This window comes from Podarcis raffonei, chromosome 16, assembly GCF_027172205.1.
Source record: "Podarcis raffonei isolate rPodRaf1 chromosome 16, rPodRaf1.pri, whole genome shotgun sequence".
Lineage (NCBI taxonomy): Eukaryota > Metazoa > Chordata > Lepidosauria > Squamata > Lacertidae > Podarcis > Podarcis raffonei.
The window spans coordinates 33,917,114-33,944,897 of NC_070617.1; the positions used below are offsets into that span (position 1 = coordinate 33,917,114).

The 27,784-nt window shown below is 44.3% G+C and overlaps 1 protein-coding gene across 3 annotated transcripts in view; it reads right to left on the minus strand.

Moving 5' to 3' along the window:
- The window catches only part of ULK1 (unc-51 like autophagy activating kinase 1), a 109,913-nt gene that overhangs the window by 19,438 nt on the left and 62,691 nt on the right, over nt 1-27,784 (minus strand). For 2 of the 3 annotated variants that reach the window (XM_053368191.1, XM_053368193.1), the window contains 7 exons: nt 24,777-24,859; nt 23,492-23,542; nt 11,446-11,534; nt 9,975-10,128; nt 7,460-7,520; nt 5,906-5,995; nt 4,402-4,530 (listed from right to left, as the gene is read on the minus strand). In XM_053368191.1, the coding sequence (XP_053224166.1) occupies nt 4,402-4,530; nt 5,906-5,995; nt 7,460-7,520; nt 9,975-10,128; nt 11,446-11,534; nt 23,492-23,542; nt 24,777-24,859 (657 nt within the window). The remainder of the gene's footprint in view (nt 1-4,401; nt 4,531-5,905; nt 5,996-7,459; nt 7,521-9,974; nt 10,129-11,445; nt 11,535-23,491; nt 23,543-24,776; nt 24,860-27,784) is intronic. The other variant, XM_053368192.1, reaches the window with a different exon arrangement.

Below are 27,784 nucleotides of genomic sequence, written 5' to 3' on the forward strand. Positions count from 1 at the left end.
AGGGTGAAGCCCTCTGAGCTGATGTCTCAGAAAAGGATACCAGGAAGAACAATCCAAAGGATGTTGTTCGCAACAGGTTTATCTTTCGGTTTGTTTGTTTACATTTATTGATAGCTTTTGCTCTAGATCCTTCAGGGAACAGCACGAACCTCAGTTGTTTTTCCAAGTCCTTCACTCTTTAACAGCTGCAGCAGGAACACAACCGCAGCAAAAGAACAGAACAGAAAGATTCTCAGAGCAGAAAAGCATCACGCTGCTGGCAGCCTCTGTGGTTGCACTGAGAAGGCAGACCACAGCCTCAGAAAGCTGCTGTTCAAATGCAGCTGCGGTCCCTTTGGCGATTTGGGCTCAGACTGATGTGCATTGTCTCCACCCAACTCCACTGGCAACTTGGATAGCAGCATCACACCGGCAGGAGCCATCAAGAGTCTGTTGGCTGGCAACGGACTGGGGTCTAACTGCTTGCCACCTCTTCTAAGGAGAAGACCATTGTCCAGAGCTCAGAGGCTGAATCAGAAAGCAGGGGAGGAATCCACACAGCAAGGAAGTGCACAGGCAGGTACATGAGAATCAGAGGGGCATGGAGGGGAGGCTGATTGGAAATGGAGTTGTGTTGATGCCACACGCACCCCTCCAGTATCAAAATGACCACAGGTGGCAATCGATGCCAGGCACTGGTGGCTTGCAGCACAGGAATGTGCGCAGTGGCTTCCCTGACCTACGTCGTGGCACCGACACCAGTAATGCAGCAGCTGCCAAAGACTGCGTGGAATGTGAGGGCTGACATGGAAAACACAGAGATGGTAAGAAGATAAAAGTCCCTACCAGAGAAGAATGGCAGATCAAGTTGATGGGATTATGCTAAAATGACCGGAAGAATCAGAAATCAGGAAGACCAAAACTTTAATAAGGAATGGGGAAATTTTATAACCTATCTTAAAAACCACTGTAAACAGTTAAAATCGTTAGTAGGATTGGAATATCACTTATAGTTGGACACAATGGAGATGTAAAAGATCTGGATTATCATAAAAGATGCAGGAGGAAATGATTAACAATAGGACCCACAAAGGGCAGGAGGGAAGTCCTAGAGATTCCTTGGAATCTTGTTTTTTATGTTGTATGTTCGATATGTGGCTGTAAAGCTTTAATCTGAAAAACCAAATAAATAAAGGTGTGAAAAAAACAACAACACAGGAAATAAAGGACAGGTTAGGCAATCAAAAGATGTGTGTTGTAGGACAAGGTTTCTTAAAAAGACATCTGGACAGACATTTTCAGACTACAATCAGTACTGGCTGGGGCCAAGAGGACCTGCAATAAAAAGAATTCAGGAGGGCAACAGGTTGGAGGAGACTACACCAGTGACTCTGCCTATTCAAGGGGTCCATGGCTTCCCTGACCTAGAAGAACTATAAAGGTTTCCAGGAATCTGCCTGGGCATGTTTCAGTTCTGGCTGCTGGTTCCAAGGCTTAATTCCTTGCTTCACCTCCTCTCCTCTGAGCAAGACCCAGTGCTGACCGTGATACTAGCAGGCAGGCACACGTTGTGGAAAGTCTGAAGAGAAACTCACCTCTTCAAATGACTGTACCCTTGAGGAGCCTTGCTTTCTCCTTTGCTTCCAATTATCAGTGGGAACTTGGCCCCCAAAGAATTCAGTTCCACTCTTTTAGAGATGCTGTATTTCTTGTATGACTCCCCCATCCCCACTTGTTTGTGTTTCGGGAGAACCGTGGAGGAAATGAAGCCTGGAATCCCGGAGCACTGCTGCTAGAACAGCGAGTGTGAGAGCTGAGCAATTTCATAGAGGAGGAAGATCCGCCCGCACAGGATGGAAGGAGTCAGTCACACAGCCTGGGGCCATACATCCGGTGCAACTTGACTGTTCCCCAGCTGAAGTTCCAAGCCACAGGCATGGATTGCTCATGCGGCAACTGGATCATGTGACTGTGGCAGAGAGGCCTAAGATGCACGGCTGAGATGCCTTACTAAGCACATGAGCAAATGTAAATAAACACATTCATTAAAGAAAGGAGCACTCTGGCAGGGCCGATATCGCGCAATAATTACAGCCGCAGCGTTCAGGCAACTAATCCAGCCTTGTAAATAGGCTCATAAAAGTTACTAGCCTACGGAAAGTTTCACTTGACTACTGTTGGCAGAAGGCGAACAGGACAGAAACCCAAGATGAGCCAAATCACTTTGATCAGGGGGGTGGGTAAGTTGGTGCCCCTCCAGGTGTATTTGGACTACAACTCCAGCATCCTTTATGGTTGTGACCAGGCAAGCTGGGGTTGATGGAAGCTGGAGTCCAGTAACATCGGGAAAGCCAGATGATCCTCAACCCTGACTAAGTTTAAAATAAACATAAAGCCTTTTGATGGACTAGGAAAGTGCCACTGTTCCATCAAGAAGTCATATCTATAACTTTTCCAATGCACAGATGCAAATTTTAAAAAAATGCAAATGACAAACAAGAGTCATTTGTGCCTCACTTTGACCTCTCTTTTATCCACCACACACACACGGGAGGGAAGGCTTCTCTTAAGAATGCACCTACGGTGACACACGTATTCAACATCTGAAATCCCCCAAGAAAGTATGCTTTGTTCCCCTTCAGAAATATTGCCGCATTAACATGCAAATTCCAAGGAATTTAACTTGGCTATTAAATAACCAACAAGTTGTTCTGAGTAAGCACTGCTCCATGGTTGTTACTCTGCAATAAGATTGTTTAGGATTGCATCCCAAATCCAATATGGTTCATTGAATGATATCTAGGGGTTGCCATACGTCTGGATCTTCCTGGACATTGCCAGGATTTCAAAGGCAAAATATCCGAAAGGCGGTGGGATCTTAGACAAGTCAAAATTGAAAAAAGAAGCTCAACAACTTTGATAAAAGAACCATGTTAAACGGTGCAACGCAGAGTAAAACCAACTTTAAAAAGAAGTCCCTGCCTCAAGGATCTCCCAATCCAATTTTTGGCAGGGTAGGTAGCTAAGTAGCCCAAGCTTTGAACCTGGGACCTTGTGCATGCCATCTCTCACATTTCTAGCTAGGGCTCAAAAAGACCACTGCTTGCAAAACCCTGGAGAGCCACTGCCATTCAGTCTGTAGCAGACTCCAAGTCTGTCTTTGGTATAAGGCAGCTTCCTTTGACGACAATGGAGAAAGAGGAGTGAAGATAACAGAAACAGAGATGGCAGAAATAGAAGAGGCAGAGGATGAAGGAATTATGTGAACAAATGCAGACGTATAATACTTAAGGCTGCCCTTCTGTATGCAACTCATCTGGCAGGATTGCACCATAAGGCTCATTTTGCATGAGGAGGAAGAGGACTGAGAAACAAAGTTAGAAGCATCAAGGGGGAAAATAAGTGAAACAAAAACAGTTTTCCGCCTTTAGACTCCCTTTCCTCTCCCTCTTGTCTCCTCTGTATCAAATTTTAGATTGCACTTTCCTCATAGCAGGACCATTTATTGTTAATCTAACATGTTATGCAGATTGAAAAAAGGAAAGGCATAGATGTTCAGGGATGGAGTTCTGAGCACAAGTAACAGCAATGAACAAAGTGCAGAGTCATTTACAAGAGTGGACCATTAGCTGGCCAAATGTCCTCAAGCAACTAGAACAAAAAGCCTATCAAAATGCCCATGTTTGTATTGCACACATTTTTAGCCTTTTAGTGCATCAATGCTCCGAAGCCAGGACGCAACCTATTAGTATGCTATAATATGAAAATCCCAAACAAACAGTTCTTAAAAACAAAGCCAACATAAAGTCACCCAAATTCAAGCTGATATTAAAAGATCTTCAAGGTTTTCCTGAAGTCCAACTAAGAATGAGCCACACTCCAGAGATCCTGGGTCACCACAGAAAAGGCTCTGACCTGGTACATACCAACCTAAGAGCTTTCACTGGGGTGAGAGAGTAGCCTTGAGAGCATGTTTATAGTCATTTACTAAAAAGTTCTTTTGTGACATAGCACCAAAATAAGATCCCACAGATGAGGAAATGGCAAGACAGGTTCCCAAGGCGTCCCTAATCTGCGTGTAAATTATTTCAGAGCAAGACCATTTCTTAATCCCAGTGAGATCATAATGAGCCTTCAGACAAGCTTGTGAAAAGGATGTTGGAGACAGGCTAATTGCATGCCACTGGACAAGTATGCAATTCTGCAACCTGCCGCCTGGTGCTCCTCCTTCATTTCCATGGGGCATACCAGACATTCTCTAGACTGCACCCAGGTGTTCTCTAGATTGCTCATGAACAACCCTCAGGGTTGCTACCTTTCGACACTGATTGATGCCGAGTCAATTATACCAAAGAACATTGGCAGCGAGACAAGAATACAGTCTCCCAGACATCTCAGCGCTATCAAAGCCTCAGTACTCACCGTGGGGAAGTGTATTGATTAGGAGACTGAAGGTTCTGCTCAATCCGCCGGTAGTTGTGGATCTGTGTGGGGACTGGGATGGGGACCGACTGCCCATGCTTGCTGCCTGATGAAAACTGCCCAGGCCGGCTGCAGGACAAAAAGCACAGAGCACTTTTAGGGGAGGATGGGTTTTCGGAAAAGTGGAAGGGTCTGTTGAGAGGAGGAAACAGTAGGAAATGTAGGAGCCTGGGAGCAGTGGAGAATTGGATCACAGAAATGTTTATGGCTGTGGAGCAGGGGAGCTGGGAACTGTTTTAGCAAACAAAACACCGGCTGCAGGTTTTGGACAGGGAAGATATGTTTAGTGGGTTTCCCACTCCTTCCTTGATACAGACACCAATTGCCCTCTCTTCTCCTTGATGCAAGTGGAGAATGCTGCCTCGCTGCTTGCAAGCTCAGAGAGGGCACCGAAGGAGGCAACAGCAGCCAGGAGGCTCTGGGGTGGTGGTCCTGCAGGCTGCAGCTCAATCTTAGAGCACCTGCTCTGTGTGCAGAAGAAGGTCCCATTGAGCTCAATAGATCAACAGTCTGACTCTGTACAAGGCAGCTTCCTAGGTTCCTAATTTACCGGGGGTTGTTGGCGTTGTCAAATGCCCACCAATTACTGACCCCGATGCTAGACCTGGGAGAACGAAGTTATACTGGAGAACAATATGGTAACTGACACAGTGGGAGAGCTGTTTGGGCCCAGAGAGGGAGAAGGAAAGCTGGCAACTGGAGGGTGTGGTGGTGCCAGTGAAGGGATTTTGGTAGGCAAGTTGTAGAAAGTGGTGCATTAGGATTGTCAAGGTTTTTAAAAGGATGTCACATAGAGGAGGGAGAAAGGTTGTTTTCTGCTGCTCCAGAGAAGCGGACACGGAGCAATGAATCCAAACTACAAGAAAGAAGATTCCACCTAAACATTAGGAAGAACTTCCTGACAGTAAGAGCTGTTCGACAGTGGAATTTGCTGCCAAGGAGTGTGGTGGAGTCTCCTTCTTTGGAGGTCTTTAAGCAGAGGCTTGACAACCATATGTCAGGAGTGCTCTGATGGTGTTTCCTGCTTGGCAGGGGGTTGGACTCGATGGCCCTTGTGGTCTCTTCCAACTCTATGATTCTATGATTCTATGATTCTATGAACCCACTGTTCCCCCAAATCAAAATATGAGGTCTCCTCCATCCAACCCTAGGAAAAAAATGTGGCTTCTGCTAGGTTTGTCTTTCCAGCTCGTTTCTGTTCAGTGCCCTCTCTCCACCCCTATAAGAGTACAGAAGCAGCAGTAAGCTCAATAACTCGGGTTATTGCTACTGGTAGGGGAATTCAATTCTCCCTTTCCTCTAGTAGCAAAAACTCCATGAAAGTATAGCCAAGCCCCAGAGATACTCCATGAGAGTTAAATCAAATCTGCACAAACAGAGTCACACACTCCTCTTTTTTAGGGGGACGAGGAGTGCCAATGCTCTCATCCAATTTTCCTCTTACCCTGATGGGCTCGGAGAGCTGCTGTAAGGAGGGGAAGGAGATGGGGTTCTTCCTTGGCTTTCCAAGCCTGCTGAAGCCACCAGGGAACTCCTGTAAAAAGGCAAGAAAAAACAACAGCAACATTATTTGCAGTAGAGGGAGTTGCCAGTGCTTCAGCGAACCTTGCCAAGCCTACTACAAGTTGTAGCGAGAGCTACCAGCTTGGACAGCCTGAAAGGACGATCAGACAAATTCTGGAGGGTAAGACCATCAATGGCGATTAGTCATGCACAATGCTGCTGAATCACAGTTGCCGGGGAACAGGAGCTTTTGCACTCACATCTTTCATGTGGGCTTCCCCTGGTTGGCCAATGAGGGAGAAGAATTTTGGACTAGATGGGCTATTGGCTCCATCCAGCACTGCTGCTCTTGTGTTCTCAAGTTGCAAGCTTCTTAGTCACATTTGCTGTTTGCAACAAATCATTTCTTCGCAACCTTTCCATGCCAGGAAAAGAATTGGCTGGATCCACTGTACACAGCTTGCCCAATGGATTCTCCTGAGCCTCTATGGAGGCTCCCTCAAGAGATCCATGGGCTCTTTACTGAAAGACCACAAGTCAGTGGTAAGAGCGCATGATTTATACACGGAAGCTGCAGAGTTCAGTTGCTGGTATCTCCAGCCACGGTCTCAAGAGAGCAACAAGGGGAAAGACTTTGGAGAGCTGTTGCCAGGTCAGGGACCGTGTTACTGGGACTCTCAACTCTCCAGCAAGCATGGCCAATGGGAGTTCCAAGGACGAGGGGAACGACATCTAGAAGGCCACATGTTCTCATCCCTGGAGCAGACAGTACTACGTTAAGCTGGACAAACGGCCTCAGTATAAAACTGTTCAAGATGGTATCTAACACCAAGTAAGCTGGCAAAAATGTACAAGTCTAAATCAAATAAGTGTTGGAAATGTAAAGAGAAAGGAAGTTCTTTTTATCATATGTGGTGGTCTTGTAGTAAGGTTAAGGCTTACTGGGAAATGATATACAATTAAATGAAAAGGATGTTTAAAATAACATTTGTCAAAACAAAACAAAACAAAAGCCTTTCTCTTGGGAATTATAAGGATAGAACTACCTAAATTGTATAGAAACTTATTCAAGTATGTGACTACAGAGGCAAGAATGCTACTTGCCCCAAAATGGAAAGAAGAAGTCCCAGCAAAGGAAGAATGGATACAAAAACTTATGGAATATGCAGAAATGGCGAAACTTACCGGGAGAATAAGAAATCAAGTTAACAAACTTTTTATAAAAGAATGGAAATGGTTTGTTGAATATTTACAGATAAATTGTAAACAGATAAAAACACCGGCAGGATTATTGTAATAACCTGCAGCTACATAAGAGTATATATTTAAAGAAGATAAATAAATGAGTAAGTTAAGTTAATTTGGATATGCAGAAGATATTAAAAATAAATTCAAGCAACCACAGAAAGAGGGGGAATGATTGTAAAACCAGTTAAATAAATAACTAAATAAGAAGTATAAATAAAATAAGAAAACACGCACTAAAGATCCTTACCCACTACACATCAGGCTGTCCTGGATAGCTTTTCCTCCTGCAGTCTCCACAGCGATATCACCTAAGTTTTAAAAAGTTCTGAAAAGATTAATTTCAGGCCCATGCAGTAATTACATAAAGAGCACAGGCATGCACAATTAATTCTCCCCCCCCCCCCGCAGGTCTGTGGACATGTGAGAACTGCACATAAAGGAGAGGTCTTTGAAGGTCCTCAAATGTTGTGTGAGCTTTTCTATAATTCTTTTTAGAAGAAAGACTGAAGCCACGGAGGCCTCTCTTGCTTCCTCTCTTTGGGAACGACGGCTTCTTCTCAACACCACTAAGGTGAGCTTTTCCACAATTAGGTTAAAAAGAAAGGGTGGGGAACCTGTGGCTCTCCAGTTGTAGCTGGACTCCAACTCCCATCAGCCCTAAGCCAGCATGGCCAATGGTGGGATAAGAAGGGACCTGTAGTTTGGCAACACCTGGAGGCTGCACGTAGAGGTTCAGTACGGACATTCATGCCTACGGCGACCCCATTATTCCCCCAGTGGGAGGCTGGCTAGACCTTAGGCATGCAAAAACCAGGTCTTGTGTGACCTTCTGTACAAATTTGTATGATAGGATGGGAGTGAAGACACTTTGCTCATATGCAGAGAGGCGTGATTGCTCAAACAACACAAAAGGTGTCACTGGCCCAAGGCTTGTAATATCTAAAAAGTTGGACCTGCAGCAGGGGCAGAGTGCTCCTGTTCAAGGCACCAAACAAGCCCCATGCTACAGCTGATTCCATTCCTTATGCCTTTGAGCATATTCAGCCCTTGGTGGGCTGTACAATCCCTCAATGACATTTTGAACTTCCCCAAGTCTGCTGCCACCTCCCTGCTTTTGTTTGTGGAGGGTCTCATTTTGGCTAGATAAAAGATTGGCGTTCAGAGAATGAGCTTCCTATTGGGAGCCTGTAGGGTATTTTTCAAAGAAACAATTTCAGTTTTGCAAATCCACGTTGTTGTTGTTTTTTTTTTAAAAAATGCATGTGCGATTTCATTTCTGTTTGCAGAAGACAGGAGATTTTCCAGCACTCTGTGGCATCATGGTGTGCTTGTGTCACATCCCTTTGAAAATGTATCAAGGTTGAAACACACACATATGTACACCACAACACCCTTTGCCTGGTGCCTGTGGCTCATCCCAGCGGATAAGTATTACTGAGGGTTCAAACATCAAAAACGGGCACCAACTTGCAGTGCCTCTTTCCCCGGGAACACTGGTTTCAGGGGACCCTGGGCAAAGTGTTCTCTGGAAGGCCTCCTGCATCTCTGGTCCCTCTTGGGAACTTATTGAATGGAGGGGAACTGTGGCACTTCAAGGAGGGACAGGGAATCATCAGTGTGGGCATGGGGGGCACCATTTTCATTCCCCCAAACACCCCCAATATGGCATCACTCTGGGGCAATGAGAGGCCCACCACAAGGAAAAGGACCAGGGTGGGGGGCTGGACAAGCATGAAGTGTGCTCCCTACTAGCTGGGTCCCCAGCACCTGCCTACGAATAGTGGGTCCTGCCAGTGTGCCTTTTTCCAGTTCCTGGACATGTAATTGGATGGCAGGAGCTCCCAAACACGGACCTAAAACACTGGTTCCCAACAAGCCTGCCTGCTCAGCTATCTCCCCACCAAGGCTTCTCGCTACAGAAAACCCCAAGCTGAAGAACAAACGATTTCAAATCTCAGCAGCTTTGTGAACAGGGAAGCTGTTCCCCTTCTCCTGTTCAAAGCATGCAACGCTATCTGGACATTAACCTGCCCAAATAAATCTGTTTGCAAAGGGGGAGAATGGGGCTAACCATGCTAGTTTGGCCCCTTTACTCTCTGCAGTTAGAGGGCAGCTGCCTGCTCCGCTCGGGTTACCCTCCCTGCACAACAATGGAAGGAAGGACCCATGGAGAGGGGCAGAGCTCTTGCACTCGTCCCTGCTCCTTCCTGTCTCTCATGCGCTGCTATAGCACGGAAGAGGAATACCTAAATATAACAATATATTACTCGCCCTTCACCTCCCAAGGTCCCAGTGCAAGTCACAGCAATTTGAAATACAACATTAAAAACAGCTTAAGAACAAATCGCAACCGCGAGAATAGGACGGGTCCTAAAAACATACACCGGGGTAAAGGCTCATATGAGAAAAACGGCACAGATGCCCCTCTGTAGGGAGGGAATGCCCCAACTTTGTGGCTGCCACAGAGAATGTCCTCTCCTGGGCTGCTGCCACCCTGAGCTTCTGATAGCGGTGGAACTACTCAAAAGGCTGCCATTGCTGATCTCAACAGCAGAGAGCGGTTTTCCAGATATTTGGGGCCCAAGTCTCTTAGGGCTTTAAACACTAAGGTGAGCATATTGATTTCAGCCAAGATGCAAACTGGCAACCAACAGGGCTCATGAGATTATGGTTGCTGTCTCCTGCCTTTGAGGCATGCCCACAACCTCTTCCGCCACACCATCAGCCACGCCTCTGCTTCGAAAAGAAACCAGACTGCTTACTTGCAAACTGGGCTGGCACCATGACGAAGTCGTCGGTGTCACAGGAGGAGTTCTTGCTGCTGCCGCCAGCCGACTCCTTCGACCCATGAAGGAAGCCGGGCTGGGTAGGAGAGGCTAAAACCTTCTCAGGGAGATGTGCCATCTCTCCAAGGGACTGTTCAAGGGAAGGGGAAGGAGAAACAGGAGTGAAAACGCAAACCTCGGAAGAAACTCCTTCTGCAGGCTCTTCCGCACCAAAAAGCACTCCCAGAAAAGGAGTTTCTGCCAGCACATGGTGTCTATGGAACAGCTGCTTCTTTCAAGGCAGTTCTCCAAAGGCCCCAAGACAAAACTATGCCATTTCAGTGGCCCCAGAACCATCGAGTGGTGCAGTCGGCAGGGAATTGGGACGGTTCTTTGACACAGAAAGTCCCCCAGTATGTGGTGGTTGTTATCCCATTATTACCTTACAGAAGTCCTGTTTATGGGGCTAGCGATGTTGTGACAGTACAAAAATTGCCACCAAATTTGCTTTTAGTCTCTGCTTTCTTACGATATTTAGAAGGTTGAAGGAACAAATCTTCAAATTTGCAGGTGGAAATGAGAGCCATATTTTGAGTTGGGGTCGCTCATTGTTCCTTTATTCCCTACACACTAAGCCCCTTCGGGCGGAGGGTGCCATGAAACCGATGGTGCAACCGCAATTAGAATATAGTGCACATGGTTCTGCTCACTGTATCTCAAGCAAAGGATACTGCAGAGCTGGAAAAGCTACAGAAGAGGTGCAATAACTCCCTTAGGAGGAGTTTTGGGGTTTGTTTTTGAAGTGAGCAAGGGAGGACATGATAGAGGTTTAGAAACTGATGCACAATACAGAGAAAATGGATTAAGCGAACTAGTTTTTCCTCTCTCCAGAACCCAGGTTCACCCAATGAAACCGAATAGAGCAAGATTCAGGGCAGACCAAAGAGATAGAGAGGAGGAGCTCTTCCTCCCCCCCCCCCCCAGCGCACAGTTATATTGTGGAATCTACTTCCATAAGATGTGATAAAGTCCACAAACTAAGGTGGCTTTAAAAGGGGATTAGACACATTCATAGAGGATAAGGCTACCCATATGCTGCCTCCAGGATCCAGAGGCAGCCTGCATCTGAATACAGACTGCTGGGGGTGCCAAGTGGGCAGAGAGCTGCTGTGCCCATGCCCTGTTTGTGGGCTTTCGAGAGGCATCTGGGCTGGTCATTGTGAGGAAGCAGGATGCTAGACTAGACGAGCCTTCGATCTGAGTGCTTCTGACGTGGCCTGACTTGGGATCTGCCACACACAGCTTAAGATGGTTCTCTCCCTTGAAAATGCCACCCTGCAGGGTCGACTGGCGGCATGGTGGGCACCCAGAGGAGGAAGTCGTCAGCAGCCACCAGAACGACCCAGTGGCAAACAAGAAGGAGGAGGAGGAAAACCAACAGCGCTCAAGAGGCGTGCATTGTACTTACGGGAGGAGATGCGAGATGGGACGTGGAAGAGCTGCTGGACGAACTCCCAGACCCAGAGCTCGGATAAGAAGGCATTGGCACAGAAGCAGCTGAAGAAAGAGGGCAGGGGGAGGGGAGAGAAGAAAGAAAGGTCATGCTTTCTAGGTTGTCAACAGCGGGATTAGAACAGCTTTCTTGGCTTCCTCACGCTAACGGATTTACCTCAGGTGCCAGGCGACGTCACTGAACTGAGGCAGGGAGGGGAGAGAGAGAAACAAGTTGGCATTCAGCGCAACTGAATGTGGCAGGTGCTCTTTTGCTTGCCCCCCGTCTGTGAAGCTGTCATTTATTTCACCCTGCAGCAGATTCTGAAGTCTGAGGCGCCATTTTCTGGCTCCTAAATGCCTTTGGTCTCTGTCAGGGATAGTCAATGCAGATGGTGGACTTCCAGCTCCCATCAGCCCCAGCTAGCATGGCCAATGGTCGAGGGGGGGGGGAGTGCAGTCCAACAACGTTTGGAGGGCACAAGATTGGCCCAACCTGCTGTCTGCCTTCTAGAACGCAAACAACTTCTTTTGTTGCAGCACCGCAACAGGGGCATGACTCAGGTCTACTATATTTCTTAAAAAACCAGGAGTCCTTTCTCCGTCCTCATGCGCAGACTCTTGCGGTGTTGTCGCTTTAAGTATTTTTTAGGATGTGGTTGGCGGTTTTTAACTGGAAGCCGCTCCGAAAGTCCTCAGAGCCAAAGCGCAGGGTCCGAAATAATGTAGACAGTGGTCAAGTACACTTGACAGAGCCTTCTCTAAATGCCCTTTGGAATTCCTTACCCAGATAATCTGGAGTCCTCCAGATCTTGTTGGGACTCAAACCCCCTTTGCTCCCAACCACTGGGAGCTGGAGTCCAGCAATATCTAGAGGGTCACAACTTATTCTAATTTATCGATCACCTTACACACATGCCTCAAGGAAATGTACCGAATGCAGCAGAACCAGCTGAAAACAGTTAAACGCCACCAAAAAATAAATAAACAGCAGCAGATAAATTTCTGAACAACACCAAATAGATACCCATGGCAGAAACCTAGTCATACTGTTGGGAAAGCTGTTGGAACAAAAAATGCCTTTGGTAGCTTCCAGAAAGGACAGATAATGGACATCTGTTGTATCTCAGCAGGAACGCTGTTCCACAGAACAAGGGAAGCAACACTAAAAGCACTTCTCCAAGTTACTGCACAGCGAGCTTCCAATTTCTTTGGAAGTCGCCGGAGAAGCTCTTCCATAAGCTGCAGTGGTGGATAAGCTGGTCTCTTAAGAAATCTGATCCTGAGCTGTTTAGAGTCTTAGTACCAAAATGTTTGAACTTGGCCCAGTAGAGGACGGGCAAACAGTCCAAATCCTGCAGCCTTTGAGGTGCTGCATCCTGGTGGCAGCTTGCTTTCACAAGCAGCCTGGCTATGGTGTCCTGCCCCACCTGCTCCCTCTGGGTCAGCCCCAAGGTAGCTCCACATGGAGAGCATTGCAGGTATCCACCCATGAAGTTACCAGCGCATGGAGAACTGTGGTGAAGTTCTCCATCCCTGCCCTAGAGCTATCGATATGGCTTCCTCCAATGACATTCCAAGCAAAAGAGAGGGTGGGGAAAAGATAGACAGATATTGTTATGGGAAGGCTTCCTACCATTATCAGACATTTCAGAGGTATCTCAAGCACTGTGTCTGGTTCTTCACACAATTTGAAGAATTTATTATCTGCCGGTCTCTTTCTGTGTTTTGTGTTGGGTTGTGTTTTGTAGGCATTCAATGATGGCTTGTTTGTTTTTAAAATCATTTCTGAGCTGCCTTGAGTACCTCACATTGATGCAGAAAAACAGAACTGGAATACTTTCAACTAAATAAATAAAGCGCGAGAGAAAATATAAAGAAAACTGAGCCCTGGAGCACAGTGAAATTGATTGATTCTGAATTTTCACATCATGTGTGAAAAACGTTTTAAAGCATTGCTATTTGTTTTGAAGGGTGGAAGGCTATAATTAATTTTGAAGGGTGTGAAGCTGTAATTAATTAACACACCCCAGCTGCAGCTGTTTTTTCTCTCTCTGTACAACAGCAACAGGAAAATTACCGTCCGGCTATAGCTTCTATTACTCTAAAAGAATGAGATGATGTACTTTTCTCCAGCTGATAACTAGAAGGCTAAGATGATGGTGGTTGCACACAGAAGAAAAATGTTCTCAGTAAAATCAAAACATATTTAATTGATGAAAACATCCCTGGGGACTACCATAAAATGACATCATATTGCTGATGTTTTAACAGCCAGGTGTTCACTTGCCCTGTGAAACCATGTTTTGGCTGCCTGCGCTTAGCATATTTTGGCAGACAAGCACCATTCTGAGCTAAGGCACTGCTTGGATTGGTGTGAGGAAACCAATGGGATAACCCAATAATAAAAAGAGGGAGGGAATTATTTGTCCACTGCAAGGGAAGGAGAAAACAAAGCAGGATTTTTGTCTATGCAAGCCTGGATTATATATGCTCAGAAATGGAAAGAGGGATTAATCAGGATATGCAGTAGCAATGGGTAACTAAAATGAACCATGGAAGGGGGACGGGGAAGGGAAGTCAATGACTATCGTATGGTTATCTTTTGGCTTGAATGTGAAATTTTGACTATAGATCTCTGAAAGACTGGTTAATTCGGCCACTAAAGGAGGTTTGTAATGAAATTTTAGAGGGGGGAAAGGCACCAGAGTCGTGGAAGGAAGCTTACATTACACTTATACCGAAAACTGAGTCTGAAAAGACACAACTTAAGAACTACCGCCCCATATCCCTGCTTAATGTGGATTACAAAATATTTGCTGACATTTTGGCTAATAGATTAAAAAAAGTACTAGTGGAAGAGATACATAAGGACCAAGCTGGCTTTCTCCCAGGTAGACACTTGTCTGACAACACGAGGAATATAATTAACATTTTGGAGAAGTTGCAAGTGAACATTAATACCAAAGCAGTTTTAATTTTCATAGATGTGGAGAAAGCCTTCGATAATATTTCTTGGAGTTTTATGAAGAAAAATCTTCAGGGGATGGGGGTTGGTCAAGGGTTTGAAAATGGTATAAGTGCAATTTACTCAGAACAAAAGGCTAAGCTAATAGTTAATAATGTGGTGGCAGAGGAATTTAAGATAGAGAAAGGGACATGACAAGGCTGCCCAATTTCCCCATTGCTTTTTATTTCGGTCCTGGAGGTTTTGCTAAATATGATTAGAAGGGACTGTCTGATTAAAGGTATTCAGGTCAGAGCCAAACAATACAAATTGAAAGCCTTTGCAGATGATCTAGTTTTGATGTTACAGGAGCCAGAATCTAGTACGAAAAGAGTATTAGAACTGATTCAAGAATTTGGTCATGTGGCAGGATTTAAGCTGAACAAGTCAAAAACTAAAGTTCTTGAGAAAAATTTAACACCGATTGAGAAAGAGAGGTTTCAGAAGGAGACAGGTTTAACATTAGTTAAGAAAGTAAAATATCTGGGGGTTAATGTGACTGCTAAGAACTTAAACTTATTTAAAGATAACTATGAGAAATGTTGGACAGAAGTGAAAAAAGACTTAGAAATATGGTCAAATTTGAAGCTTTCCTTGTTGGGTCGAATTGCAGCTATAAAGATGAATGTATTGCCAAAAATGCTATTTCTGTTTCAATCATTGCAAATTTTGGACAAGATGGACTGTTTCAAGAAGTGGCAGAGAGACATTTCTAGATTTGTCTGGCAGGGCAAGAAGCCCAGAATAAAATTTAAAATATTAACTGATGCAAAGGAAAGAGGCGGATTTGCCCTGCCAGACCTTAAACTGTACTATGAATCAGCAGCATTCTGCTGGTTGAAAGACTGGCTGCTTCTTGAGAACACAGACATTTTGGACCTAGAAGGCTTTAACAATGTTTTTGGGTGGCATGCATATTTGTGGTACGACAAGGTTAAAGCACATAAAGCATTTAAAAACCATATTGTCAGGAAAGCATTGTTTAATGTCTGGATAAGATACAAAGACTTACTGGAAAATAAAACCCCAAGGTGGTTATCACCAATGGAAGCAAAGGCTCAGAAAAAGCTCAATATGGAGGCCAAATGGCCGAAATATTGGGAAATATTGGAACAAGAAGGAGACAAATTGAAATTGCAGAGTTTTGAGAAATTAAAAGATAAAGTGCGAGACTGGCTTCATTATTATCAAATAAGAGAGGCCTATAATTTGGACAAAAAAATTGGCTTCCAGGTGGAAAAATCAAAATTGGAAACTGAACTGTTAGATCCCAAAACTAAGATACTTTCAAGAATGTATAACTTGCTGTTAAAATGGAATACGCAGGATGAAACGGTTAAATCTGCTATGATTAAATGGGCACAAGATGTTGGACATAACATTATGTTTGCTGACTGGGAACAGTTGTGGACCATCGGTATGAAATTTACGGCATGTAATGCCTTAAGAGAGAATATTATGAAAATGATATACAGGTGGTACATGACACCAGTCAAGCTTGCAAAAATCTATCATTTGCCCGATAATAAATGTTGGAAATGTAAAGAAAATGAAGGTACATTCTTTCACCTTTGGTGGACGTGCCCAAAGATTAAGGCTTTCTGGGAGATGATCTATAATGAAATGAAAAAGGTATTTAAATATACCTTTCTGAAGAAACCAGAGACCTTCCTCCTGGGCATAGTCGGCCAATTGGTGCCAAAGAAGGATAGAACTTTCTTTATGTATGCAACAACAGCGGCAAGAATACTTATTGCAAAGTATTGGAAGACACAAGAGCTACCCACCCTGGAAGAGTGGCAGGTGAAGGTGATGGACTATATGGAATTGGCGGAAATGACTGGCAGAATCCGAGACCTGGGAGAAGAGTTGGTGGAGGAAGACTGGAAGAAATTTAAAGACTATCTTCAGAAATATTGTAAAATTAATGAATGTTAAAATGATGTTTGGATTGAAAATAAGTGGCATTAGCAACAAAGTTAATAAGAATATGCAAAAATGAATTGATAATGGATGAAAATATAGAGTTATAATATGTTAAGATACAGAGTTAAGATAAATGAAAGAGGGTAAGGATTTGCTGATTTGATTATTCAAATGGGAATACAAAAAAGGGAGGTGTGAGGAGGCCAAGGAAATAAGTTAATGAGTTTAAAGTTACAAAGAACTGATTTGTTTTTAATTCTTTTTTAGTTATTTGTCTTTTGTATTTGTATTTTGTATTTTTATTCTTCTTTTTTCTCTTTTATGCATTTTTTTATGTTCTCTTTTTTGTATCTTTTTTCTTGATATGACCTTTTTTATTTTGTAAACCTATGTCTTTGTAAAACCTCAATAAATATCTTTTTTAAAAAATGAATGTGAAATTTTGAAATGGAAAATTATTATTTTTTTAAATTAAAAGAAGAGAACAGGGGAGGGGGCCAGAGCTTAGAGGTAGAGCTCATGCTTTGCATGCCAGACACCTGAGCTCCAGTCCCCAAAATCGCTAGTTAAAACAATATGAGGTACTGGGTGATGAGAACAGCCTCCTCTGGAGGTTCTACAAAGTCACTGCTGGACCAAACAGAGTGTCTTAAGACTAGATGGCCAAAATAGTTAATAGGGTAAGTTCCTTCCTATGTGGTGGCAAGAACTTCTGCTTTCAGTGACACTCATGTGTGGTGGTGGGGAACCAAGTGTTTGAAGATTTCATACTTGCATGATTGCATACGGAGCGCTTGCCTCATCGCAAGTGCATGATGAAGCAATGGAGGCCCAGCACTCCGCTACACAAACTGCAGCACAGACAGTGCATGACGAACCACGTCTATACAAAAATCATCTTGCTATTCCCACCCAAATCTTAAGGGGAATTCAGCATATAGACTTGCTGGTATCTCAGCCAGGACTCACAAATCCACACAGCATTTACAAATGGTTCATTACAACTGCCAAACTATTTACACTGCAGGTATATATGGATATAGAAGGGGCACCATCCAGGGAACTGCTTTTGTATAAGTGAGCAGGGTTACATATTCCTCTGGGCAGAGGCCATTCACAAGCACAACTGCAGGATCTCACACACACTCGACCCCTGCCAGGGTTCCCTAGGACTGGAGGATTCATGTTGCATATGACTCGGCATCACTGCAGATGATCGCAAAGGAAAATCCTCTGCCAGGCTGAAGAAAGTAGTCCAGGGCATTCAGTGCCAAGCAAGAAGCAAAAAGTAGGACTCAGCAAAAGCAAGAGTCTGGGCAGAACAGGAATGAGTCTGGTGAATCAAAGGAAGTAGCATGTGGAGAGAGGCTGGAACAGGAGATGAACAAGATTATTATTTTTGCCCCCAAGCAGGTGTGGGAAGAGAGGGGCAAAGGGATCGGTGGAGCAATGAGACAGAGGGGATAGCTGGTGTCTCCTGCCTTGATTCCTTAAAGCACTTTAAAAGGTCTCTAGGTGAAGATCTGGCATCCTTTAAAAGAAACTAGCTCCACCAACCTGATTATTTCCCCTTGAGCCTGGAGAGACGGTGATATTAAACTTGAATTAGGTGTCTCCACCCACAAATCTTCAGATTACCTATATAATTCCTCTCCTCGCAAAAGGAGGCCTGCAGAGTCTCCAAGTCCTTGCTTAATTGAGAAAGATTAGGTCCCAGCTCTCTCCACCACAGTCTGTTCTAAAAAAGCAACACAGCTCACTTGGGGGAGAAATCTTCCTTAGATGAACAACACCACAGCTGAATTGTTGAGCTGCGGTGGTTCTTCCCTAGTGAAGGGCTCTGCATTAAGCAACAAGTACATTGCTGAATTTGTAAAGTGATAGTGGGGTGGGATTTCTTGGGGACACACACACACACAGGTATTTTAAAGGGGTTCCAATCAGTTCCAATGTACTTTCTACTGATTTGATATGGAAGCCTATCTGGTAGGTAGAATCACATTATTGTAGAGTTGGAAGGGACCACGAGGGTCTTCTTGTCCAACACCCTGCTATGCAAAGGCTCCAACCCACGACCCTGAGATTAAGAGTCTCATGCTCCACTGACTGTGTGCAGAAAGAGGGAACTCGAAAACTGAGAAAAGTTGCATGTGAAATACTGGGAGGGCCACAACACTTCAAACATAGTAATTCATTTAAGAACTTTTAAATCCACTAACACGGTGCTAAATATTATACCAGCAGTGCAGTTTTTCTAAAAAATATATAAAGGAGTTCATTTAAAAACAACTGCAAGTGGAAAGAACTATCTTAAAAGAGGCAGTCTCCCTACTTATAGAAGGCATCCTCACGGAAGAGGCATTATTTACACATGGTAGGGACACAAAATCTACCCACTCGGGAAGAATGGCAGATGAAGGTGATGGACTACATGGAACTGGCGGAAATGACTGGCAGAATCCGAGACCAGGGAGAAGAGTCAGTGGAAGAAGATTGGAAGAAATTTAAAGATTATCTACAGAAACATTGTAAAATTAAGGAATGTTAGAAGGATGTTGGAATGAAGTTACGTGGTTTTAGCAGAAATGTTATAAAAGATTAAGAAAAAATAGATTGTTAATTGGTGAGAATGTAGAGTTATATTATATTAAGATAAATTATTAGGATAAAAACAAAGAGGGAAAGGATTTGCTGAAATAGCTAACTGAACTAGAATACGAAAAAGGGAGGTGTGAGGAGGTCAAGGAAACAAGCAAATGAAAGATAAGTTATGGAAGGATTGATTTGTTTTTTTCTGTCTTAATTGTTTCCATTTTTCTGTGTTTTTGCGTTTTTTTCTTTTCGTTTTTTTCAATTTTGTAATCTTCCAAAACCTTAATAAATATCATTTTTTAAAAAAAAATATTTACACATGGTAGGGAATACTTCTAGCAACAGTGGCGGGGAACCTGAGTTCCTCCATAGGTTGTGGGACTCCAACTCCCATCAGCCTCAGCTAGCATAGTCAATGATCAAGGATGGTGGGAGTTGTAGTCCAGCATCATAAGAAGGGCTGTAGCATCCCCGACCATTGCTGTAGGATGACGCCTGCGACAATACATCTGAACACAAAGGAAACATGCCAAGTGCTTTAGAAACTGTTTTTGCCCAATAGATTAACAGATAAAACTGAATTAAAACTTTCATGATTTAGCAACTGGCATGTCTTTAATTGAGCTGCAGCTCTAGTCTTACCACTGCTGGTACCACCAATATGACCCCACACAGGTTATTCTTGCCATGCAATATCATTAGTTAATCATTAATTGGGGTGGGGGGAGAGATCCACTACACAACTTTTATAGCAAAATACAAACAATTCTACCCAAGTTATACAGTTTCGTTTTTAGAAAAATATTTATTTTTCATAATTCAGAAATACAGATGTCTCACTTTACAGATATATATAAATAGAAAAAATAGGAACAAAGCATATAAATAGGCTATAAATAAATAAAACTGGAACAAACATATAGAAAACAAGTTTCCAGATAATAAAATGAAGGCATCCAAAAAGTCTCGGTGGTGCTGAGAAAAGATAAAGAACTTGCACCATGCCCAGTTTCATTATTGGGTAGGAATATAAAAATATATATCAAGGAAAGAGAGAATTGTATGAGGCAGAAACTACTGACCATATCTTGGTGGAAGGTACCATGACCAGCGCAATACATTCTCTGTTGCCAAGCTCATTGGTTTCACCCAGCTCCATTGCATCTATCCTGACAAATATCTCTCCAAGGTCTCACAGAGATATATTCCTATCCTGACACCCTTCTGACTAGAGAGCTGTCTGCACTGTGCACTAACTGAGTGATGGTGTCTTCCAATAACACTACCAGGAGACCAGGCAAAGAGCCACAGATAAAGCAAGTGCTCAGGGAATCGTATGAATAAGACTCTTAAAAGAGGCACAAGTGAGCTGCTCCTGTCATTTATCCATCACATCACAGGTAGTAAGAAATCATAGGATGAAGAGGCCACCTCTTTCCTCAAAATGGTTCCCCTAAACACTGAGATCTCTGGGCACCTTCAGTTTTCTGGTTCTTCTCTCGAGTCCTGATTAATGCACACACACAAGCAGCAACATGGCAGCCACTCACCACACAAGAGTCACTCGCCACATGGATCTGGAGCCTTTCAAACCTAACACCACAAATCTTTGGCGGGCCTGTCCAGGTGCGATGATGATGGAATGGGGGAACGTGGGTTACATCCAACTAACTATTAGAGTGGACCCACTGAAATTAATGGACCTTAAATTACTCATGTCTACCCTAAGCATGAATAACTTGGACACAACTGAACACGGCTGGAGTCACATGATCAGCTGCCTTCTGCTATTCGACTGACTACCATATTACTATTGTTTATGAACTGGGCCTGAGGCCCCTACAGGCAAGTATTAGGACTGAAGTACATGATTACAAGCCTCCAGACAAAAGCCCTCTCGTATACCAAGCACCAAAAGATGAAAAACTTGAACTTCTCTTCTCAGTTTGGTTGTGCAGCATAGTTTTCTTTTCTAGCTGAAGGCTGTGACCTGATGAGCTTTCTTCCCGATTCACACCCAGATGTAGCTGTGCCGTGACCCAGGGCGTGCAAGCGCCTGTTGGCATGGACGTCTCATGGGACCAGTGTCCCAAGGCAGTGGGCTGGACGATGCGGGAGACAGTGGCCGGAAGATAGGAGCCCTTCTCTGCCTCTCTTGGCTTGGCCGTTTTGGCGGGGTCACCCCACGCAGCGGTTGTGAAGAGGCTGGCAGTGAAGGAAACGGAGGCCAAGTCAAGAAAATCCTTTCTTGCTTCTGCGGGGATCCCCGCGGGCTGCAGCTCGGCTTCCATAACGCCGGAGCCGATGGCGGTACTGTTCGTGGTGGCTGCCAGGCTGCCTGGGGCGCAGAAGATCCTTCCTGGTTGGCAAGGGGCTCAGATTTCGTAGAAATGTTTCTCCACTGGGGCACCGTGGTGGGAGCAGGGAAGTCTGCAGGTCTGTAAGTGCCCTTGAGTCGGGAAAACGCTTTCCGGTTTCGAGGGTGGCCTTCCCCCCAGGGTGACACTGCGGTTGTAGGTAAGGACCGGGAGGGCTTGGAAGCGCCCCTAAACCAGGAGAATATTTTTCTGCCCGTGGGAGTGACACCTAAGTATAGTTAAGGGAGGGGGGATTGTATTATTTAAAATTATGATCAGGGAATGAAATCATAACTCTCCTGCTTCGAAGCAATGGTGACCCAAGGCTTAGGTTTCCCTACAGGCGTCCAATGTTAGGACACCTTGTGGCAGGCTTACGACAGTTTTAAAGCAAAATGTAGAAGTCCCCAGTGTCTCCCATCGTTTGCTGACTAGCTGACTTGATAAGAGAATTGATCCATGACAGCAATTTCTCTCTCTCTCTCTCTCTTTCTCTCTCTCTCTCTCTCTCTCTCTCTCTCTCTCTCACACACACACACACACACACACACACACACACACACACTACAACTATCACTACGTAGTTCCAAAAACACTATTTGGTGAACCCCCTCCAGTGAAGGGGCAACTTTGTCAGGTGAGAATTGGAAAAGTAAAAGCACCCTGCCCCCAGCCCCCATTGACCCAGTCTTGCACGTGGTTCTCACCCCACACATTCCTATTACGTCAGAACCCACATATTTGCCGAGATAATGTCTAGCTCCACCCTTGAACTAATCCTGTTGCAGATGGATTATGCTATAGCATACCCCATGCCTGATTTAAGTTCTGCAATTCACTGTACAAAGCCACTTTATACACAGAGTCAGATTACTGGTTCATCAAGCCCCCTCTTCCCCAACCTGGTGCCCTCCACATGCTTTGGAATATAGTTGTTTTCCTCCTCCCAAAACTAGGTGCGTCTTGTGGTCTGGTGCGTCTTATAGAGCGAAAAATACGGTAGCTCCCATGAGCCCCATCTAGCCCCACGATTGCCAACAGTTATAGTTCTGAGACAACTGGAGGCCATGTAAATACTGCTTCTTCTCAAAGTGGTAGTGGCTTTCCAAGGTCTCCCAGATTTGTGCCCTAAGATTCTTTCAGTGATAACATGTGGGAAACTCAACCTTGACCTTTTGCATACAAAGCATCTATTCTACCACAAAAATCATAGCATGTGTTCTTTGGGAAATTCTTAATTTTTCATCTCTCTCCTAGGAAGAAACTTCTCAGGTGCCATTTAGATGTATTCTCAACAGGTAATAAAGGCTCTATTCACTTTCAGTTCTGAAACTGTTCCACTTTCCACCCACAGCTGCAAAATTCTCCATCCCTTAGACCTCATAAGTGAATGGATTGTCCTGTTTCAGTGTATGCTACAGCCCATTACTTCAGGCACAAAAATGAGCTCAACAAAAAGCAGAAACCACCATTATAAAGATTAAATCTAAAGCGGCCAGACAAAGTCATGATGACATGACTCCCTTTATCATTGTAAAAAAAACCCAGACAGAATTAATGTGACAAACTCAATGCCAAAACATTGTTCCTATGCAGTGATTACAAATCTTTTAAAAATGCCAAAGGGAATTGGATTTACATATTTCAGCTACATGATTAAAACTGCCAGTTTCTGAAGCACTGCAAGAGATGATATGTGCCAATTCATAAAGATGCTTTAGTCTCACAGACTCGCTGGCTATCACAGTTGAAAGGATACTTACATGTACTTTTGTCCCTCAAAAGAGGGTCTTGAAGTGTAACAAAAACCCCACCCTCCAAAAAACTAAGCTACTCCCACAGTTTTTAGAAAGCTGAGATTTTGTCAGCACCTTGTCAAGTTACTGATAAAGGTCTGAAAACTTGGGAGGTGCAATTTGCTTCTAAAGAGAGGCAGCCTTCTAGCACAGAGCAAGCCAAGTCATCTATAGAATGGAATGGTCGGGCTGTGGAAGTTCTGCTGCCTCTTCTCACACCCGAATGAGCCTAAGAGAGAACCACCAATAACGTGCTTCTAAGCTTGCACAGTGCAAGCTGAAATCTACAGCGTAGGTCCGTGTATGTATTGCAAAAAAGAGACTGAGATAACAAAACGAACTTACATTTTTTCATAGAGGCACTTGCATCCAAGAAAGGGTGATGGAAAAATTCATCTGAAGAAAGAAAAAGGAAGAAAATGTAAATATCGATGTTTTACAAAGTTTGAGTTCAATCATGCAAAAAACCAAACAATGTTTAATTATCTTACTTGTTTAAGCAGGATTTGTATCCTGCTTTTGAGCCCTCAAAAAGCTCTTGGGTAATGTGCCAAGTCTAGCTTGAGAGCATTTAAAACAGTCCTGGCAATCTTCTTCAAGAGCCAAGCTATCAGGTGCAGGACAGAAGACCTGAGAAAAGATTTTTAACCTATTGCCCTTCACTGTGGTTCCAACCTTGATCTGGGGAGGACTGAACACGGTATTTCTCCTCTACCACCCTTCTCACTAGCCTGCATGCAGTTCCTTCTTGCCTGTGGCTACCAGGCTAGACCTTAATTCAGCCTTCCCCAGCCTTGGGTCCTTGGATGTTTTTGGACTACAGTTGTCATCAGCCACAGAAAGCATGGCCCATGGTCAGGGATGGTGGATGCTGTAGTCCAGCTTCAGCTGTGGACCCAAGGTTGGCAAAGGAAGGCTTAAATGCAAGACAGCACCAACATTCAGGAGTGGCATGTCTTTACTCCTCCAAGACCACAGAGTGTCTTGCTTTGAGGCATCCTACAGCCACCTGGGAAAACCCACAGACAGTTGACAGAAGCTTACCACCGCCCAAGAAAATGGCATTATTAGGTCACCCTATTAGTTTAAAGTACAATGACCATATCCACCCCACCCCCCTCAAAAATAAATAAATCACAATGGTTTTGCTAAATCCGGCCATGCTTCATCTATAAATGTACAATTAAAACTGGGATCAGTTAATCCCTGGCCTTGATTTGGCCAGCTGCTTGGGGGTGTTATCTAAAGCCCAGTTTCATTGACAATTATAATCTGAAAGAATAACAGACGGCAAACCAATTAGGATTAAACCGGGGTTGACAGCATGATGTCTGCAAAGGATCAGTGGTGCTGGGGGAGGGGCGGGGCGGAATCAAACTTGAATGACTAGAACAATCAGCAAAACTTTGCCATGCGAGATGGTGATACCTTAAAACAGGGCCCACAATCCTCCTTCAAGCAAAGGGGCGCACTGAGCTATTGTCAACCCTCTGGGGGCACAGCCAAAGTGTGAAAGTCGGTGTGTCTGAAGTATAAGGGCAGAGTCAATTTTATTAAAGGGCATCTCTTTCTTTGGTGTGGTTCTGGTCTGACTTGCTTACGACGTGTCTCAGAAGGCGAAATTCCTTACCAAAGTCCATGCGGTCCTTGTGGTTCCGTTGCAAGAGTCCTAGCAGCAGCTGCCTCAAGTGGGCTGATGTCTCCCTTGGAATGCTTAAAAAGAAAAAAGAAAGAAATGAAATAAAGTGAGAAAAGGTCAGCATCACATAAAGCTCATATCTTATATCGTGCCACAGAGGTTGTTGTTGTTTTTATTTTTTAAAAAACCAGCTACTTTTATATTACTCTTACTAGAGGTTCAAAGTATTTTACAAGATCAAACGCAGTACAATGAATGGTCATAAAACAACACACAAATGACAGATGCTAATTAAAAACGGGAAAATCAAAGGCAACAAGATGGGGTGAGGAGAAACCAGTTTAGCCAAAAGCTTAATGGAAGCATTAGCTTTTACAACTGCTTAATAATCTCAAGAAAAAGCACTTGACTCTATCTTTGTTAGGGAGAAGGATCTATAAGTCATAGAAAACCTGATATTCTATCCTGCTGTGGGGATGGATCCAACAACCTTGTTGCCTGGATCTCGCTCAGTGCTGTCCATAGAGAAACTAAATGAAAGAGAAGCTACTCCGTCACCTAACTTGAGGGAAAATGCCATTTTTACTCCATTAGCTATGCTGGCTGGGAGAGATGGGAGATGGAATCCAACATCATCTGGAGGCACCATGTTGGCTAACCCTTCCCTACTGGGAACCACAGGGACTATTCCAATTCAGGTACCAAACTACCTTAAGCTTCCCCCGCAGTCAACAGAACTAGTCCCTGCACACACAAAAAACTAGCTTTGCAAGGAGAAGGTTTTCATCTAACCTTCTTTCCAACATGTTCAATTTCAACACAAAGTGTCTCCCATTTTCTTTTTCGCGACACTTGAAGCAGCAATTTGAAAAAAAGCATGATCACCCTCCCTGCCAATCCTGGTAATATATACCAGGCAGAGACACATTCAGAAGAGAGAAGGGAGGGGGCAGAGGAAGGAAAAACCTGGCAGAGCAGTTTTAAAATTCTTGCACAGGCGAAACCAGGCCGTCTTGGCATTTGCTGTGTACACAACTTGGTGCCTGCTGCCTGCCAGGTTTGCTTGGAGAGGTCAGGTCAGGTAATGGCATATTCACGGCAAACATCCCAGATCTTTAAAACTAACACTACTCCACTTAGCCTGGCACAGCTCAGTCCCTTGCAGGCTTGCCCTCTCTCCCCACATTGATGCCTACTCAGAAATGTCAAAGTAAACAACTGTGTGCCAGGGGCTAATATTTGGGAAGCATTTCCAAATTGCTCTCTCTATCAACTTTCTGCTGAATTCCAATGCTGGGAAAAACAGTAAAACCGAAGGTGGGGGCACACATGCGAGAGGGAGGGAAGGAAGGAAGGAAGGAAGGAAGGAAGGAAGGAAGGAAGGAAGGAAGAAAGAAAGAAAGAAAGAAAGAAAGAAAGAAAGAAAGAAAGAAAGAAAGAAAGAAAAGGGCTAGTATGGAAAACTACAGGACATTCCTTAGAGCTCTCTTGCCCAGTGCAAAACAGGAGCTGTTGTGCAGGGGCACCTTCTGAAAACTGATCTAGGTTTTCTACGAAATCCACAGCCCTCTCTTACAGGCACTTCCTAGAAATCATAAAGCAACAGCAGCTGCAAGTAACGTCTGATCCGGGCGGGTCAACAAACAGGAATTTTCCAGCTTGGCTGGCTGGGATGTTCACGTGAGAAGCAGTGCTGCAGGCACGTGGAATGTCAGGACAGGAAGTGCTGAGCACTTTGAATGCTGCGTGGTCCTCCTTAAGGACAGCTGCATAAAAACACACCAGGTGGTAAGGCAGGGGGATTAAGACCTGTCTCCCAAATCAGGTAAAAAAAATCCCATCAAGTCCCAACATTGCAGGAACACAGAAGCTGCATTTTTCACAACTCAGGCTATTTCTCCACCTAGCTCAAATACTGCAGGACTGGAAAACTAGTAACCTCCATAGGCTACTAGAGCCCAGCTCCCATCACCCTTGACCACACTGGCTAGGGCTTGTAGAAGTCCAACCATGTATGAAAGGCCACCAGTCCCTGGTTTACTGTGAGTGGCAGACAAAAAAGGTCTTTTGCATCGCTAGCTGCCTGGTCCTTTTGTTGATGATACATTACTTGCTTTCACAAACAGGGCAAGGAATCCCAGCATTATGTATAGCAGAAGCACACCGCCTCTGAATGAGGGTGTTCCTTTCAGTGAAAATAGTTGAAAGCCTGTAATAATCTCACTGTCTCCTGTCCTCTCCAAGACCATAAATATATTAAGATCATGAGATGCAAAACCAGGAAAGCCTTCAGTTCAAATTTCTACCCCTGCTCAAGTTCTTTGGTAGCTGTATGCAAGCCACCAATAAATAGTTTAGGGATACCTGGCCTGCCTTACTGGTGCAAGACAGCGGTGAGGAACATGTGGGGCGCACCGTGGGTTGTTGGACTACAACTCCCATCATCCCTGACCATCACCCATGCTGGCTGGCTGGGGCTGATGGGGAATCCACCAACATTTGGAAGGCTGGCTAGAGGAACGAATAGTCTGCACTGGTGTAAGACGGTAGCTTCACGGATTGTTATCTTCTCTGCAAAAACTAGCCACAATGGCTCACAATGGAAAGGCACAAATGCAGTTTTTCCTTCCCAAGAGAACACAAGACATGTTGTGCATCCTGTCTCACTAACAGTTTCCAATGTGGATGAATAGGAGCCTTTGGGATTCCAAACAGGAAGACTTGAACCTAGGATCATGGTTTGGTTTGGCTCCCAACAAACTATGGTTTGTTCTTAATTGACTGCTCACAACTTACTGGCTCTAAACAGTTTGGATATCAGGCTAAGTCATGTACTAAGCAGGAAGGAGCAAAGTGGTCAGAACTGATTTACTGGGCCAGTGACTTAAAGTGCAAGGAAATTTATTCCTGTCCACGCACATCTGAAATAGATCTTGGATGTCACATTCTGGGTTGTGTGATATGTATTCAGCTCCTACTTGCAATCCTAATTTAATTAT